General features: G+C 39.8%; 2 protein-coding genes across 3 annotated transcripts in view; both read left to right on the forward strand.

The window, feature by feature from the left end:
- LOC107702872 (2-oxoglutarate dehydrogenase, mitochondrial-like) overlaps positions 1-12,202 on the forward strand; it is a 51,865-nt gene extending 39,663 nt beyond the window's left edge. For both annotated transcript variants that reach the window (XM_016505308.1, XM_016505309.1), the window contains 18 exons: positions 1,570-1,724; positions 2,005-2,151; positions 2,290-2,380; positions 2,473-2,652; positions 4,173-4,301; positions 4,404-4,583; positions 4,680-4,832; positions 4,921-5,023; positions 7,615-7,743; positions 7,831-7,981; positions 8,173-8,300; positions 8,410-8,588; positions 8,691-8,762; positions 8,876-9,001; positions 9,112-9,184; positions 10,477-10,640; positions 10,727-10,881; positions 10,968-12,202. In XM_016505308.1, the coding sequence (XP_016360794.1) occupies positions 1,570-1,724; positions 2,005-2,151; positions 2,290-2,380; positions 2,473-2,652; positions 4,173-4,301; positions 4,404-4,583; positions 4,680-4,832; positions 4,921-5,023; positions 7,615-7,743; positions 7,831-7,981; positions 8,173-8,300; positions 8,410-8,588; positions 8,691-8,762; positions 8,876-9,001; positions 9,112-9,184; positions 10,477-10,640; positions 10,727-10,881; positions 10,968-11,088 (2,436 nt within the window). In that variant the 3' untranslated portion in view covers positions 11,089-12,202. The remainder of the gene's footprint in view (positions 1-1,569; positions 1,725-2,004; positions 2,152-2,289; positions 2,381-2,472; positions 2,653-4,172; positions 4,302-4,403; positions 4,584-4,679; positions 4,833-4,920; positions 5,024-7,614; positions 7,744-7,830; positions 7,982-8,172; positions 8,301-8,409; positions 8,589-8,690; positions 8,763-8,875; positions 9,002-9,111; positions 9,185-10,476; positions 10,641-10,726; positions 10,882-10,967) is intronic.
- Positions 12,203-12,793: 591 nt separating this feature from the next.
- LOC107702873 (peptidyl-prolyl cis-trans isomerase-like) overlaps positions 12,794-14,507 on the forward strand; it is a 5,502-nt gene continuing 3,788 nt past the window's right edge. Inside the window, exon 1 of the mRNA XM_016505310.1 lies at positions 12,794-12,960. Within this exon, the coding sequence (XP_016360796.1) occupies positions 12,892-12,960 (69 nt within the window). The 5' untranslated portion in view covers positions 12,794-12,891. The remainder of the gene's footprint in view (positions 12,961-14,507) is intronic.

The raw sequence follows: 14,507 nt of genomic DNA on the forward strand, positions 1-14,507 counted from the left end.
TCTATTAAAATACTGATATTCTGGTCTATAACTCCTCCCCGAACTTCCCTCTGCCCTGTATCTTGGTCTCTCATTGGCTGTAGGTTATCGCCGATGTAGTTTTCAGTCAGAAATAATTTCACACTGCGTGATTGTGAATCGCCGACAGCTCCAGATATTTAGCATGCCAAATATTTTGCGGGTATCGGCGACGCGTCGGTGATTCCCTCAGATCGCGTCTATGATAATTCACACTGCGTGATTGTCACTCGCGTGAACGAGCACCGATTTGCCTCCGATGTCGGGCATTTGTCGGCGATTTCGCAAAACCTGTCTGCGAGTGAAAAATCGGGCTAAAATCGTGCAGTGTGAACTCGGCATAAGGGACGGGGTGATGCTGATAATTAGAGGGAGGCAGCCGACTCGTCACAATATATATATATACAGTATATGCTTAATATTTAAAATACATTTAATACCCATCCCTAGTTCATGGGGCCTTCCAATATTGTTGTGAACTAGGGCTGTGCGATATTGAAAAAAAATGCGATACGCAATACCTTGTTAAAAAATTTGATATTCGATATGCGATACGATATTGCTTAAAGTGTGAAAAACTATTTAAATTATATTTAAAAATATTAAAAAATTATCTTTGTTATATCTTTGTTATATCTTTGTTATAGCTGTTTTGTTGTTTTGATTAACATTAGTGACATATTCAGCAGCACGTATATATAGGCTGCTGTCCCTTTAAATCGGACTGCACGGATCCAGTATAATGATACACATCCGAGTTCTTTCTCAGCTGTTTACATTCATTTAAAACATAACTGACTGCGTTTACGAGAATGATCGTCGAGATGGGTACTATTGACAATTCTGTGTGTATGTGTCTGTTCAAACATAAGGAGGAGATGCGAAAGACGAATCAACTCGGTGTTCGCGCGCCATCTGAAACGCGTCTGTGTGTGTGCGTGCGCTTTGCATGTGTGCGGCAGAACGGAAGAGACGCTTTGCGAGATGCGGCTTGTGCGCGAGCTTCAGGTGTGAGTCTGTCAGACAGCAAGACGAGACGGCAAAGTTGTTTTCTGCAACTTATTTTGTGGACAATGGGTGGGTTTTGGTGTCAAAAAGGCATTGAGCAATAAATCTAATCTCTTGTTTTAATTGAAGTGTTTGTCGTAAGCAGCCATGACATTGTGAGCCACATTATTTATTATGTTAGGTACCACTGATGCAAAGTCCCAAGCCACATAGTTTCACAATAAATATTAAATACAGTTGCCCTAAAACAAATTTATTGCTACACAAAATAGACACTCTTGTACACCTGTGTTATGCTTAAACAATGAATGATTGATTGTTTGAATGTCATTGCATTACATAATATGTGAATTTATGAAGTCAGTTCTCCTCGAGTTCACACGTGTCCTATCAGAGAAACCACTTGTGTTCTACATTACATTAATTATGAACATGATTAACTAACATTGTTGTTAAATGGTTGGGTACTGTATTGGGTGTGATTTTTGTCACTTTATGCAGTATTTTGTTTCAGTTTAGTTGCTGAAATGTTGTGTTTCTCAGATGGCGTATTGCCAGCATATAGGGGTTGAGTTCATGTTCATCAATGACCTGGACCAGTGTCAGTGGATCAGACAGAAGTTTGAGAGGCCTGGAGTCATGCAGTTCAGCCTGGAGGAGAAGAGAACACTGCTGGCTCGCATGGTCCGCTCCACCAGGTACACACACACAAAGGCCAAATGCGAGAGTACACATAGGAATACATGCATTAAACCTTTTCTTCAAAAAAATCTGAATGTTTGTGTCAGTCTGAACAGACACATTACCTATTTAACTGTTTGTTCAAATTAAAGTTGATTTCACACCAAACATTTGACTTGGTGTGACTGTTGTAATGCGTTTCCCAACACTGGATGTGTTTAAATGGATATTTTCTTCTTGAAACCCGTTTTAGGTATTTCCTGCAGCTCTGTAATATGTGTGTGCCGATTTCTGCAGGTTTGAGGAGTTCCTGCAGAGGAAATGGTCATCTGAGAAGCGCTTTGGGCTGGAGGGCTGTGAGAGTTTGATCCCAGCGCTCAAAACCATCATTGACAAGTCCAGCGATAAGGGAGTAGACACGGTCATCATGGGAATGCCTCACAGGTAGAAGAAGAAATTCAAATGTGGAAAACTGATGAGAGGAAATGAGTGGAAACCAGATATTACAGCGACGTATGTGCCGTAATGGTGATTCAAGGTATCCGTTACAAACTCTCTTGCTCTTTCTGTCTGTCTCTGTAGAGGGCGTCTGAATGTGCTTGCCAATGTGATCCGTAAGGAACTGGAGCAAATATTCTGTCAGTTTGACTCTAAACTGGAAGCTACTGATGAGGTCAGGGACGTCTATGTGCACTCATCCTTGTGAAATTAATCATCAGAACAGACATAAGAACCAATTGATGAAACATGTCTGTACCTCTACAGGGTTCAGGAGATGTCAAGTACCACTTGGGCATGTACCACAGGAGGATAAATCGTGTGACTGACAGGAATATTACCTTGTCATTGGTGGCCAACCCTTCCCATCTAGAAGCAGTGAACCCGGTGGTGCAGGGCAAGACTAAAGCAGAGCAGTTCTACTGCGGAGACACAGATGGCAATCGGGTGAGACATAAAGAGCATCAAACTAGGGCTGTGCCGGTATTATTATACACATTACCATTCAAACGTTTGGGGTTGATAAGATTTTTTTATTGTTTTTGAAAGTCTCTTTTGCTCACGAAAGCTGCATTTATTTGATCAAAAGTACAGTAAAACAGTAATATTGTAAAATATTATTACAATTTAAAATGTTTTGTATTTTAATGTATTTTAAGATGTAATTTATTCCTGTGATGCAAAGCACCACAGCATCATTACTTGATTCTTCAGAAATCATTATAATATTCTGATTTGCAGCTCAATAAACATTTCTTTTACTATCAATGTTGAAAACAGTTGTGCTGCTTTTATTTTTGTGGAAACCATGATACTTTTTTCAGGATTCTTTGGTGAATATAAAGTTCAGCATTTATTTTCAAATATAAATCTTTTGTAACATTATGAATGTCTTTATTGTTACTTTTGATCAATTTAATGCATCACTGCTGAATGAAAGTATTGATTTCAAGAAAAAAATCTCACTGACCGCCAACTTTTGAATGGTAGTGTATATAGTTTTTATTTTCCTCACCAGGGGTGCAGGGATGTTTTTCTGTCTAGTTCTCATGAGAGCACCTGGAGGTTTGGCGATACCCATTAAATATAACTATTAAAAAATATAATAATTAATAATAGTAATAATAGTATTCTTGCACTTATTTTAGTTTATTTTTTAAAATAAATGCTGTTATAGATTAAAATAAATATTAAATTAAAATACAAGTATTTTATAGTACACTTAAAAAAATACAATGCTAATATTTACATTTTAATTTTTTTTTTATTTTTTACCTTTTCCTTTTTATAACTTTTCAACATTTTCAAAGATTCATGCTTTCAGTATTAGAGTTAGTTGATCTAAAACAGTGAGTATGCATGCAATTAACAGCTGTCAACCATGATGAGCGGTCTGAACTTATTTACCCATTTTTTATTTTGGTCGCACCTGCGCACCACTTATGTGCACCCCCGTTCCTCACAATATTGCATTAATACTTTGGTCCTTGTATAGAAATTATGTGTTCATTCATATAATGTTCTAGAGTACAGTTAATGAAGCAGGTCATCTAAATAAGTTTTAAAAATTATCTTTTTCATCTGACGCTCACTTAAAATTAATCTTTAAAAACACAAAAATTGTATCATATTAATAACATACGTGTAACACTGCTAAATGTAGTCTTTAGCCAATCTCAAAATGATTATCGATTTTTCATACTGTACATAATGAAGACAATATTCTTTTAAAACAAGATTGTTTGGACTTCATTTAATCATTTATTAGTCATAACATGACCAGTGACATGCTGTCACATGTGGCTTATATGTATATGTGAGAATTTAATATCGGTGCATCTCTAGTGTCTTTAAGATATATTTTAAATGGCTCTGTTATGAAGAATTCAAATCCTGTTTTTAATTCTATACCCCTCGTAGAACCAACAGCTTTTAAATGTTCTTTCCTGTGTGTGTTTTTGTTTCAGGTGATGTCCATTCTGCTCCATGGTGATGCTGCATTTGCAGGTCAGGGCATTGTCTATGAAACCTTCCATCTGAGCGATCTGCCGTCCTACAGTACACATGGCACTGTGCATGTGGTGGCCAACAACCAGGTACACGAGCACAAACGCCCACAAACAAACCCATGCGTGGCAATACATGCTAACACAATGCATCAGATGTCCTCTTAATACCCCTCTGCATGTCCTGCTCAGATCGGTTTCACCACAGATCCTCGTATGGCGCGCTCCTCTCCGTATCCTACTGATGTTGCCCGTGTGGTCAATGCCCCCATATTCCACGTCAACGCAGATGATCCTGAAGCTGTAATGTACGTGTGCACCGTGGCCGCAGAGTGGAGAGCCACCTTCCACAAAGATGTGGTGGTGGACCTGGTGAGTGATAGTGTTTTGTGTCTTTTATAAACACGTTATTCTGACTTATTGTTATAGTTCATGACATCAATCAGGCATACGACTTCATTCCTTTAGGTATGTTACCGCCGTAATGGCCACAACGAGATGGATGAGCCAATGTTCACCCAGCCGCTGATGTACAAACAGATCAAGAAGCAGAAAGGAGTTCTGCAGAAATATGCCGAGAAGCTCATCGCCGAAGGTGCCGTCTCACGACAGGAGTATGAGGTCAGACGGTCCTGCCCAGAACCAATCAGCTGCCTCGTATCTTCAGCTAGTCTTTCTGAAGTGTTTTCACCTGTTTCTTGTTCCACAGGAAGAGATTTCCAAGTATGACAAAATCTGCGAGGAAGCTCATGCTCGCTCAAAGGATGAGAAGATCCTCCACATCAAGCACTGGCTGGACTCCCCCTGGCCAGGTGTGTGTGAACATGGATATTATTGAATTTCATCCTTGAATTATGACCAAATTTGTTGAAGAAATACTGTCAGACTAGAAAGGTACGTCCACAGGCCGTCAATGGATCTTTCATTGCATATTTCATACATATTGCATATATGGCCTTAATGTTGCAATGAAACGGAAGTAGTGACAGATCTTTTCTTCCATATTGTGATGTACAGTGGGTACGGAAAGTATTCAGACCCCCTTTTTCCGTACCCACTGTATATCCAAACTAAAAAATCGAAAAAGAAAAAATGTAGGACGGAGACTTGGTTCTGTGCATCGGTTGGTGATTGGATGTTGAGATGTGGGCGTTGCGCTCAAAAGTGGTGGAGGCAGTTGAGCATGAGTTTGCAGGGGTTTGGTTTAAACGGACTAAATGATTGGAGAAGACATGTATACGTCAGCAAAGAGAAATCTGTGTTTTACCTGGTTATGACATTTTGATTAAAAATTGCAAGGTCAAAATAATTAAATGTGCGCAATTTTATTTGTTCACAGTAAGATCTATAGCATGCATCTGCAAATTAAATAGGGTGAATTTCCATTTCATGTCTTTAAAGCTGCAGTCCATAACTTTTTTTGGTTAAAAATGATCCAAAATCAATATTTGAGCAAGTACATAACCAGCCAGTGTTCAAAACTATCGCCTTTAGCCCGATTCACAATGGTTAGCTTATAAATAATGTTTTCTAATTTGAGTGGTACGGGTAGGTTTTCGCTGGAAATTCGAGCATGCTGCTGCGTCATTACATCACGTCTGTAAACATAAAGATTTAGTCCCGGCTAGTAGGCTATCGCATGTGAGGATCCTGCAGGTGGCGGATCGTTTTATAGCCTTTTCTCACAGCAGCTGGAATAATTAAATGTATCATTTTGATGGCGGATTGTAATCCAGAAAGGACTATGTGTTTATGAAACACATGTGACTGAAATTAAATTATTCCAGTTTTAAATGTGCATCTGATTACAGATAGCCTGGGATTACACAGGATTTGTATTTTAAAGAGAACCAGTTCGAAGGAAGAATAATTTGCTTTTTGGGTTAAAAGAATTTCCTAATATGAAATTCGAATGATATGACAATTAGAGATTAGACTGTACAGAAATTGAAATCTACAGGCTAATACACACTACATACACGTAGTCACGCAATGCTGATGTTGTTAACATTAACAATTTGAGAACAAAGTATAACAATAATAATAATTTGCACGGTTTGATGTGATATGAGCTAATCGATCGTTAGATTTAATCACCATTGGTAGTGCGATTTATTGTAATGCTTTTTTCCTCAGTTGGTCAGAACAAACGTGGCAGACTTGTTACTTGTTCTGATGACAATATCCCGTGAAAATTCTTATTTTGGTCATATATTCTAAGATGTAGGCGAGAATCTGTGATTCCTAAGTACAGTATCCACACCGGAGCGTTGACTGGCAGCCACACATTCACCTCAAAACATTAGATTCATCCGCGCTGGAGCTGTGCAGGCGCACAACCCATGCAAGGAAGATAATTCCGCAAGTAACTGCAATTGCAGGTTTCAAACAGAGATGGCGACAAAGAGGCAAAATTTACGGACTGCAGCTTTAAGTGATTTACCAAACCTGAAAATTGCTAATATGTAAACATTGGAAATAACCATCTGGTGCTCCTCGCATGGTGTTCAAAATCACCTAATTTCATTTCAATTAAATGAATGTACTATATTTTAGTTCAATAATGTTTTTTGTTTAATATTTTGTATTTTAAGGGATTTTATGGTACTTCATGCATAGAACTGAAATTTCCATCTTAAACTGTAGTAAATATTGAATGCTTTGGTGCACAGACTTAAGTTTGTTTGTTTTTATTAAAGAAGACACTTGGCAGATGGAAAAAGTTATTTTTTTTTGTAGTGAATTTTTTATTTATTTTTTATTTTTTATGAAAAATTATCAAAAATACTATTTTCAACTTTTAAATGAAATATGTTTTTTCCAAAACATGTTTCTGTGAGAAAATCTAAAAAAAGGATGAATTGAAACAAGTTGTGTTCTGAATTTTAGGTTGATATCTCAAAAAATTATCTTTCAGTAATATTTTATTTGGGCACAGTACCAAATGTTTCCACTAGATAATAATTAATTTCGCATTGACTTCCAATGAGTTCATTTTTGACTGCAAGGAGTGAAAAAAAGAACGTGTGATTTAATTTTTTTAATTTTTTTCAGAAACGTTTAACTTTTCAAATCATGTCCATGACTTTGTTTGTGTTCACATAGCATGTGCCAAAACCTTTACCAACATTCTTACCATTCCAATGAAGTAAAAAAATGAAACATAACATTTTTTGATAAAAAATGGCCGAAGAGCACCAGAGGGTTAAATGTTTAACTCCTGTTGCATCTTCCTGTGACCATCTGGAAGTGGGTGGTTAAGAATGAGTTGCAGTATGTGCCAGACTTTGTTGTGAAGTCAAAACCTCTGACTAAGCAAGACTAATTTAAAAATGTACAGCATTTTGCTGCTGCTTCATGTGTTTCTAGATCTAATAGCACAGTCATTATGTTTGGTGTGCAGGTTTTTTCACTCTGGATGGTCAACCCAAGAGTATGAGCTGCCCGTCCACTGGTCTGCCAGAGGAAGAGCTGGCCCACATCGGACAAGTGGCGTCATCAGTACCCGTGGAGGACTTCACAATTCATGGAGGTGCACTAGACCTACAAAATGGTACATAAATATGCACACATTTCATGCATTCTGTTACTATAATACTGGTCTTCCCTTCACATACAGGTCTGAGTCGTATTCTGAAGGGCCGTGCTGACATGATCAAGAACAGGACAGTGGACTGGGCCCTGGGAGAGTACATGGCCTTTGGCTCTCTACTCAAGGAGGGCATCCATGTGCGTCTCAGTGGCCAAGATGTGGAGAGAGGAACCTTCAGGTATAAAAACAAGAACATTTCAGAATAATCATAATCATATAATTATGAATCTAAATGTAGTTGGGTAGTAACGTCTGCACATTTCTGTATGATAGACCATTTTTATTTGAGCCACACTTTCAAATGCAGCATTATTTTGGATCTCAGCCCGGTGTAAGAGGTCACTGACCTGTTGTTTGTTCCATTTGCAGTCACCGTCACCATGTTCTCCATGATCAGAACGTAGACAAGAGGATCTGCATTCCCATGAACCACGTATCCCCTAACCAAGCCTTGTACACCGTCTGCAACAGCTCTCTGTCTGAGTACGGAGTACTAGGTATTCAGGCGCTCGCAGTACATGTTAAAACGATCTCTGCGCTTAAATGAAAGGTAGAGGACGCTCATGGAAACTCATGTTTTCTTTCATTCTGTGTGGTTTTCTTTAGGTTTTGAGTTGGGCTTTGCTATGGCCAGTCCCAATGCTCTGGTTCTGTGGGAGGCCCAGTTTGGAGACTTCCATAACACGGCTCAGTGTATAATTGACCAGTTCATCAGCCCTGGCCAAGCTAAATGGGTCCGCCAGAACGGCATTGTCTTACTGCTGCCACATGGCATGGAGGGCATGGTAAGGCTAGTATTACCCACAATTCATGCCACTTTTCTCTACACACTACTCTGTGTACTGGCAGTAAATGAGTTGATTTGGATTTATTTTGTTCCTTCACAGGGTCCCGAGCACTCGTCTGCCCGTCCAGAGCGCTTCCTGCAGATGTGCAATGATGACCCTGACTTTAACCCTGTAAGACTGTCTGCCTAATGTCTCTAAACGTTAATACAGTGTTGGTATAAACAAAGATTTCATAGTCATTCACCAGAATGGATATATCAATGTACCTTTTATTTTGGCTGCAGAAAGTCACTGATGACTTTGAGGTGCGTCAGCTGTATGACTGCAACTGGATTGTCGTAAACTGTTCAAATCCCGCCAACTATTTCCATGTAATGAGGCGGCAGATCCTTCTTCCCTTCAGGAAACCTGTGAGTTCAGCTGTCTGAGAGCATCTGGACATTCACTGATTCGTCAAATTCATTATTGGTACTTAAATGATTTGAAATTTTAAATGATTTATTCATTCTCTTGTTTTTAGCTTATTGTCTTCACTCCCAAGTCTCTGCTGCGTCATCCGGAGGCCAAGTCTAATTTTGACCAGATGCTACCAGGTGAGAAACTGTTTGTTTGTTGCTGTGTTTCAGAGGGAAGATTTATTTATTTATTTTATTTAAAGCTTTTCACATTTTACAGAACAAACAGCGGGGTTTAATCCACTGTTAATCCCCCACCCCCCATGCCAGCAAACCAAACAAATGAACAAACAACAAATAAATATAAATAAAATAAATAAATAAAATAACAATACATATCTACAAATATATGTAAAAGTACATACCTATACATACCGTAATCATGCAATATTAATACATAAGTGTGTGTGTGTGTGTGTGTGTATACAGGTGCATCTCAATAAATTAGAATGTCGTGGAAAAGTTCATTTATTTCAGTAATTCAACTCAAATTGTGAAACTCGTGTATTAAATAAATTCAGTGCACACAGACTGAAGTAGTTTAAGTCTTTGGTTCTTTTAATTGTGATGATTTTGGCTCACATTTAACAATAATCCACCAATTCACTATCTCAACAAATTAGAATATGGTGACATGCCAATCAGCTAATCAACTCAAAACACCTGCAAAGGTTTCCTGAGCCTTCAAAATGGTCTCTCAGTTTGGTTCACTAGGCTACACAATCATGGGGAAGACTGCTGATCTGACAGTTGTCCAGAAGACAATCATTGACACCCTTCACAAGGAGGGTAAGCCACAAACATTCATTGCCAAAGAAGCTGGCTGTTCACAGAGTGCTGTATCCAAGCATGTTAACAGAAAGTTGAGTGGAAGGAAAAAGTGTGGAAGAAAAAGATGCACAACCAACCGAGAGAACCGCAGCCTTATGAGGATTGTCAAGCAAAATCGATTCAAGAATTTGAGTGAACTTCACAAGGAATGGACTGAGGCTGGGGTCAAGGTGTGTTGTATGTATATATATATATATATATATATATATACAGAAACACATACATGTATCTACACATAGATGCATACATACAATATTTACTAAAAATAATTTACATCATTTAAAAATAAATCCATTTGAAAATATAATTTGAACTTGATTAAAAAAATGTATACTTCTTGATTTTGTAATTCTATTATAGTATTTTTCACAAGTAAAGAAGGTAAAAAAAATAAATAAATAGTAAAAAAGATGTAAATAATGTAACCAACAGTACACTCCATAATCTGTAAGTCTGTGGGCACTGGGAATTATATTTTCTCAAATAAATACCAGGTAACACTAAATCAACCCAGAGTACACAATGAATATGACATAGCAGTAACAAACCATGTGCATAAAACAACATGTAAATATACAACACTATGTGTGTCTCTTCAGGCACTCATTTCCAGCGCATGATCCCAGATGATGGACCGGCAACTCAAAACCCTTCAGAGGTGAAGCGCATCGTCTTCTGTACAGGAAAGGTCTATTATGAGCTCGCGCGTGAACGCAAAGCACGCAACATGGAGGACTCTGTGGCGATCACTCGCATTGAGCAGGTACCACCGTCTTCAGTAGAACATCAGCAATGCTTGCTTTCTCTCATTCTTGTGTGATGGTCTGATTCTCTCTCGCTCCTCCCCAGCTCTCTCCTTTCCCGTTTGACCTGGTGAAGGCTGAGACTGAGAAATATCCCAATGCTGACCTGGTCTGGTGTCAAGAGGAGCATAAGAACCAGGGTTACTACGACTACGTCAAGCCCCGCATGTGCACCACCATCGACCGTGCCAAGCCTGTGTGGTAAACTCTCGTCTTCTCATATAGAGCCGTGACACTCCAGGTGCTCTATATTTTCGCCAGTCCTCACTCTGTCTTTCTGTGTGCAGGTATGCCGGACGTGAGCCTGCCGCCGCCCCGGCCACTGGAAACAAGAACACCCATCTTCTGGAGCTGAAGCGTTTCCTCGACACTGCCTTCAACCTGGACGCCTTCAAAGACCACGTCTAAACCTGTCCTTCAGTCCACAAAGAAAACGAAAACTCACAAACACCCCATTCACCCAGCAACCAAATACACTAAGAATAGCGATACGGTTTATCCAATGTGTTCAGGTTTGCAAAACACTCTCCGTCCTAGACTCACTCTCTCCTGCATGAAATCACTATTTATTTTTTAGTTAATAATGTTCATTTCAAGCCTTCGTCACCACTGTTGCCCAGTTCAACAACACCAGATGATAAACCACAGGAGACACAAATGCTCCTGCTTAAGCATAAGTAACAGCACAAATGTTGATTTGAATAGACCTCTAATATATTTTCAACCAAAGCACAGCTCCAATCCTGTTAAAAAAAACTTCCTCGTACAGTAATCGGCATCAGTTGCCTCCAAACTCACTATTAAAAGATGTTTCCCTAAACTTTCATGTAGGGTTGTTGGTATCCCTATTCTCAATGGCTATATGGCTTTAATTTGTATATTTGTGTTTTCTTTTGTTTTTCTTTATTGATCATTGTGGGCTAAATTCAGAATAAGGGAGAAATTTGGCACATATATTTACAGTGTCTCATTCGTGGGAAAGATTGTCAAGTAAGTGGTAAAAACGACACTTTATCTGTACCTTTGCACTGTTTTCTGGTAAGAAGAAAAAACAGTTCTCTGAAGTGGATGTTGCAGTTGTATGATTGTATTTATGTAAAATGACTGTATTCAGAGGAGGAAAGACTTGGTGTCAAAATCAGGACTGTGGAAATTTTTGTGGCACCTTTACATGTATGTGCCTCTGTTCTGGTTCCCCTACCATTGTCTGTCGATGGCATTGTATAGTCTGCACACTCAGCTAATCATTGATGCAGCCTGGTGCAGATAAAAACCCCTCAAAACTCAAATCCTCATTTGCCATCTGATAACATGTGTCATACAGCCCAACCCAGCAGCAGGAACATTTAATATGGCAAGCAAGACAGAATTACACCTGTTTGTGGTCGCTCTTTTAAATAGAAACCTATGACCTCTTTTTGGCTTTTTCAAAGAGAGAGCAAATCATTTTATTTCGTTTCTTTGGAGGATTAAGATTCTGTCCTCACAACGGTTTAGCTTCATACAATAAACTCATTAACTTAAATGTTTGAATTTGTTCATTTATTATTAGTTTAAGAAAGTGGATTGTGTCTGTGATTATGCAAAATGGCATGCGATCTTTGAGGACACCTGTGCTAGTACTCTAGATTGGGGACTTGGTAAACTTACAAAAGGGCTGTAGGATGATTTAAAATTATATAGGTTATATTAAACAATCTAACTTGGTAAAAATGCACAGGTGTAATCAACATGAAAAACTGGCTTATATGAGGGGGCTTAAAAAGGTTGAACCACTCTGCACTGGATCCCTGGCTTCACTGGATGCGTAATGCATGAAATACAGACCAAGCAATGAGATATTTTTGCATTTCAGTACTAAATTCAGTTACTACCATTTAATGCATTTGTGTTCAGCTTAATCTCAAACACGGGGTGCTCTTACATGCCAAATATCCTTAGGATTCCTCTCAAAGTATGATCAAGAGACCTTCAGACTGCGTTCCCTACAGCGCGTGTTGAGGGCACGTTCTTAATAAAGCTATTTCATTGGTCCATTTATGTGTCACTCAAAGCATCGAAACACTCTTATTGGACAGGCGCGGCTTCACGGCTTCCTTCTCTGGTAATTAAATAGCTTAGCAGCCTTCATCCGGTCTTTTCTCCAGTCCAAGGTAGGAAGTGCTACACGGTTCAGCCCAGCACCTTCTAAACGCAAGAGAAACTAAAGCCATGGCAAGGCCCAGAGTTTTCTTCGACCTCACCGCCAACGGCAAACCACTCGGAAAAGTGATCATGGAGGTAAAATTTCACGCAATATTCCTAATTTCACTGCAAGGAAAGACTGTAATTGTCCACTCTATGGAGTGTGAGTTTGCGCGCGCCTTTGTAATGACACTGACTTTTTTCCTGCAAGTCGTGCCAACGCCTCTCTGGAGTCGATCGCCGCACGCGTTAGGCTACTATGCTAATACCCAAGTCCCGCTGTGCTGCAAACTTGAATTTGAATATCCTTAAGTGTTTTGCATGCCCGTTGAACAAATCCCGTGATCCCGTTACGCTTAACCTTGCTTGTGCGATTACCTGGCAAACCAAAGCAGGACTTCAACCGAACCAGCCAAATAAAATCACGATGGTGTTTGAGCGCGTGTGCAATTTTGCGGCGTTGTGCAGAGAGTAACTTTGATGTTGGGAATCTGGCAGTATGTACCGTTTTAATGCTATCCATAGGACTATACATTATTGTTCATTTCCATAGTGACGCTTTGAGGTGTTTATTTGCATAAACCCATTATAGTTATTTCGGTGTCAGCAAAAGATGCTCCGCGCACTAGGCCGCGTTACCCGGTGTTTCACATAAAGCCGCTGCTCCTTTGTTTAACCCGGATTCCCCGAAGGCGACTTTATTTTGCTCCGACCAAACTTCAGCTTCTCGCTCCATTGAAACGCAAGCGATTGCGACAAAACCGTTCAGCGTTTTTATGTGTGCTTCTCTTTAGTCGCAGGTCCCCCGTCTGAGGGAAGCGCATCCTGCAGTCCGAGGCAGGGTTGCCAGGTTTTCACAACAAAACCCACCCAATTGCTACTCAAAACAAGCCCAATCGCGTTCCGGGGGTAAAATACACGTTTTGGCAGGGTTCCCATCGTAAAGAAATTCGCATTCCAGGGGCTAAATATCACGTTATTGGGGTCGCTTCAAAACCGCGGATTTGGCAACACTTATTGAGTGGAAAGATATTCAGGAGAGTTCGGCGGCGGCGATGGGAGGGACCTTCCTGCGGAGCAGGTTTTCACAACAAAACCCACCCAATTGCTACTCAAAACAAGCCCAATCGCGTTCAGGGGGTAAAATACACGTTTTGGCAGGGTTCCCATCGTAAAGAAATTCGCAATCCAGGGGCTAAATATCACGTTATTGGGGTCACTTCAAAACCGCGGATTTGGCAACACTTATTGAGTGGAAAGATATTCAGGAGAGTTCGGCGGCGGCGATGGGAGGGACCTTCCTGCGGAGCTTTCCCTACACGAGCCGCTAGACTCGTCCTTTCATTGCGGGTGGAGGTTTTTTCTTATTTGAATAGGAGCATTACGGTTCAGTTAACTTGGATGAGACGCTATCTTTCACGCTGCGCTAGTAAAAGTAAATTTCTGCTCGGCCATTTCAGTTCATCGTCTAATAAAACTCGTGGTCAGAATTTCTTCCGAGCTCTCGGAGAGACGTGCGCCCAAATATGTAGTTTGAGTACTAACTTTAAGTGTGAATAACATACATGATGTGCTGCTTGCACTGTACCTCCAATTAGTTTTTGTCAGAGAGAGAGAGAGAGAAAAAAAAGAGTTGAGTCAAC

This window comes from Sinocyclocheilus anshuiensis, unplaced genomic scaffold (genome assembly GCF_001515605.1).
Source record: "Sinocyclocheilus anshuiensis isolate Anshui unplaced genomic scaffold, SAMN03320099.WGS_v1.1 scaffold366, whole genome shotgun sequence".
In the NCBI taxonomy this organism is placed as follows: domain Eukaryota; kingdom Metazoa; phylum Chordata; class Actinopteri; order Cypriniformes; family Cyprinidae; genus Sinocyclocheilus; species Sinocyclocheilus anshuiensis.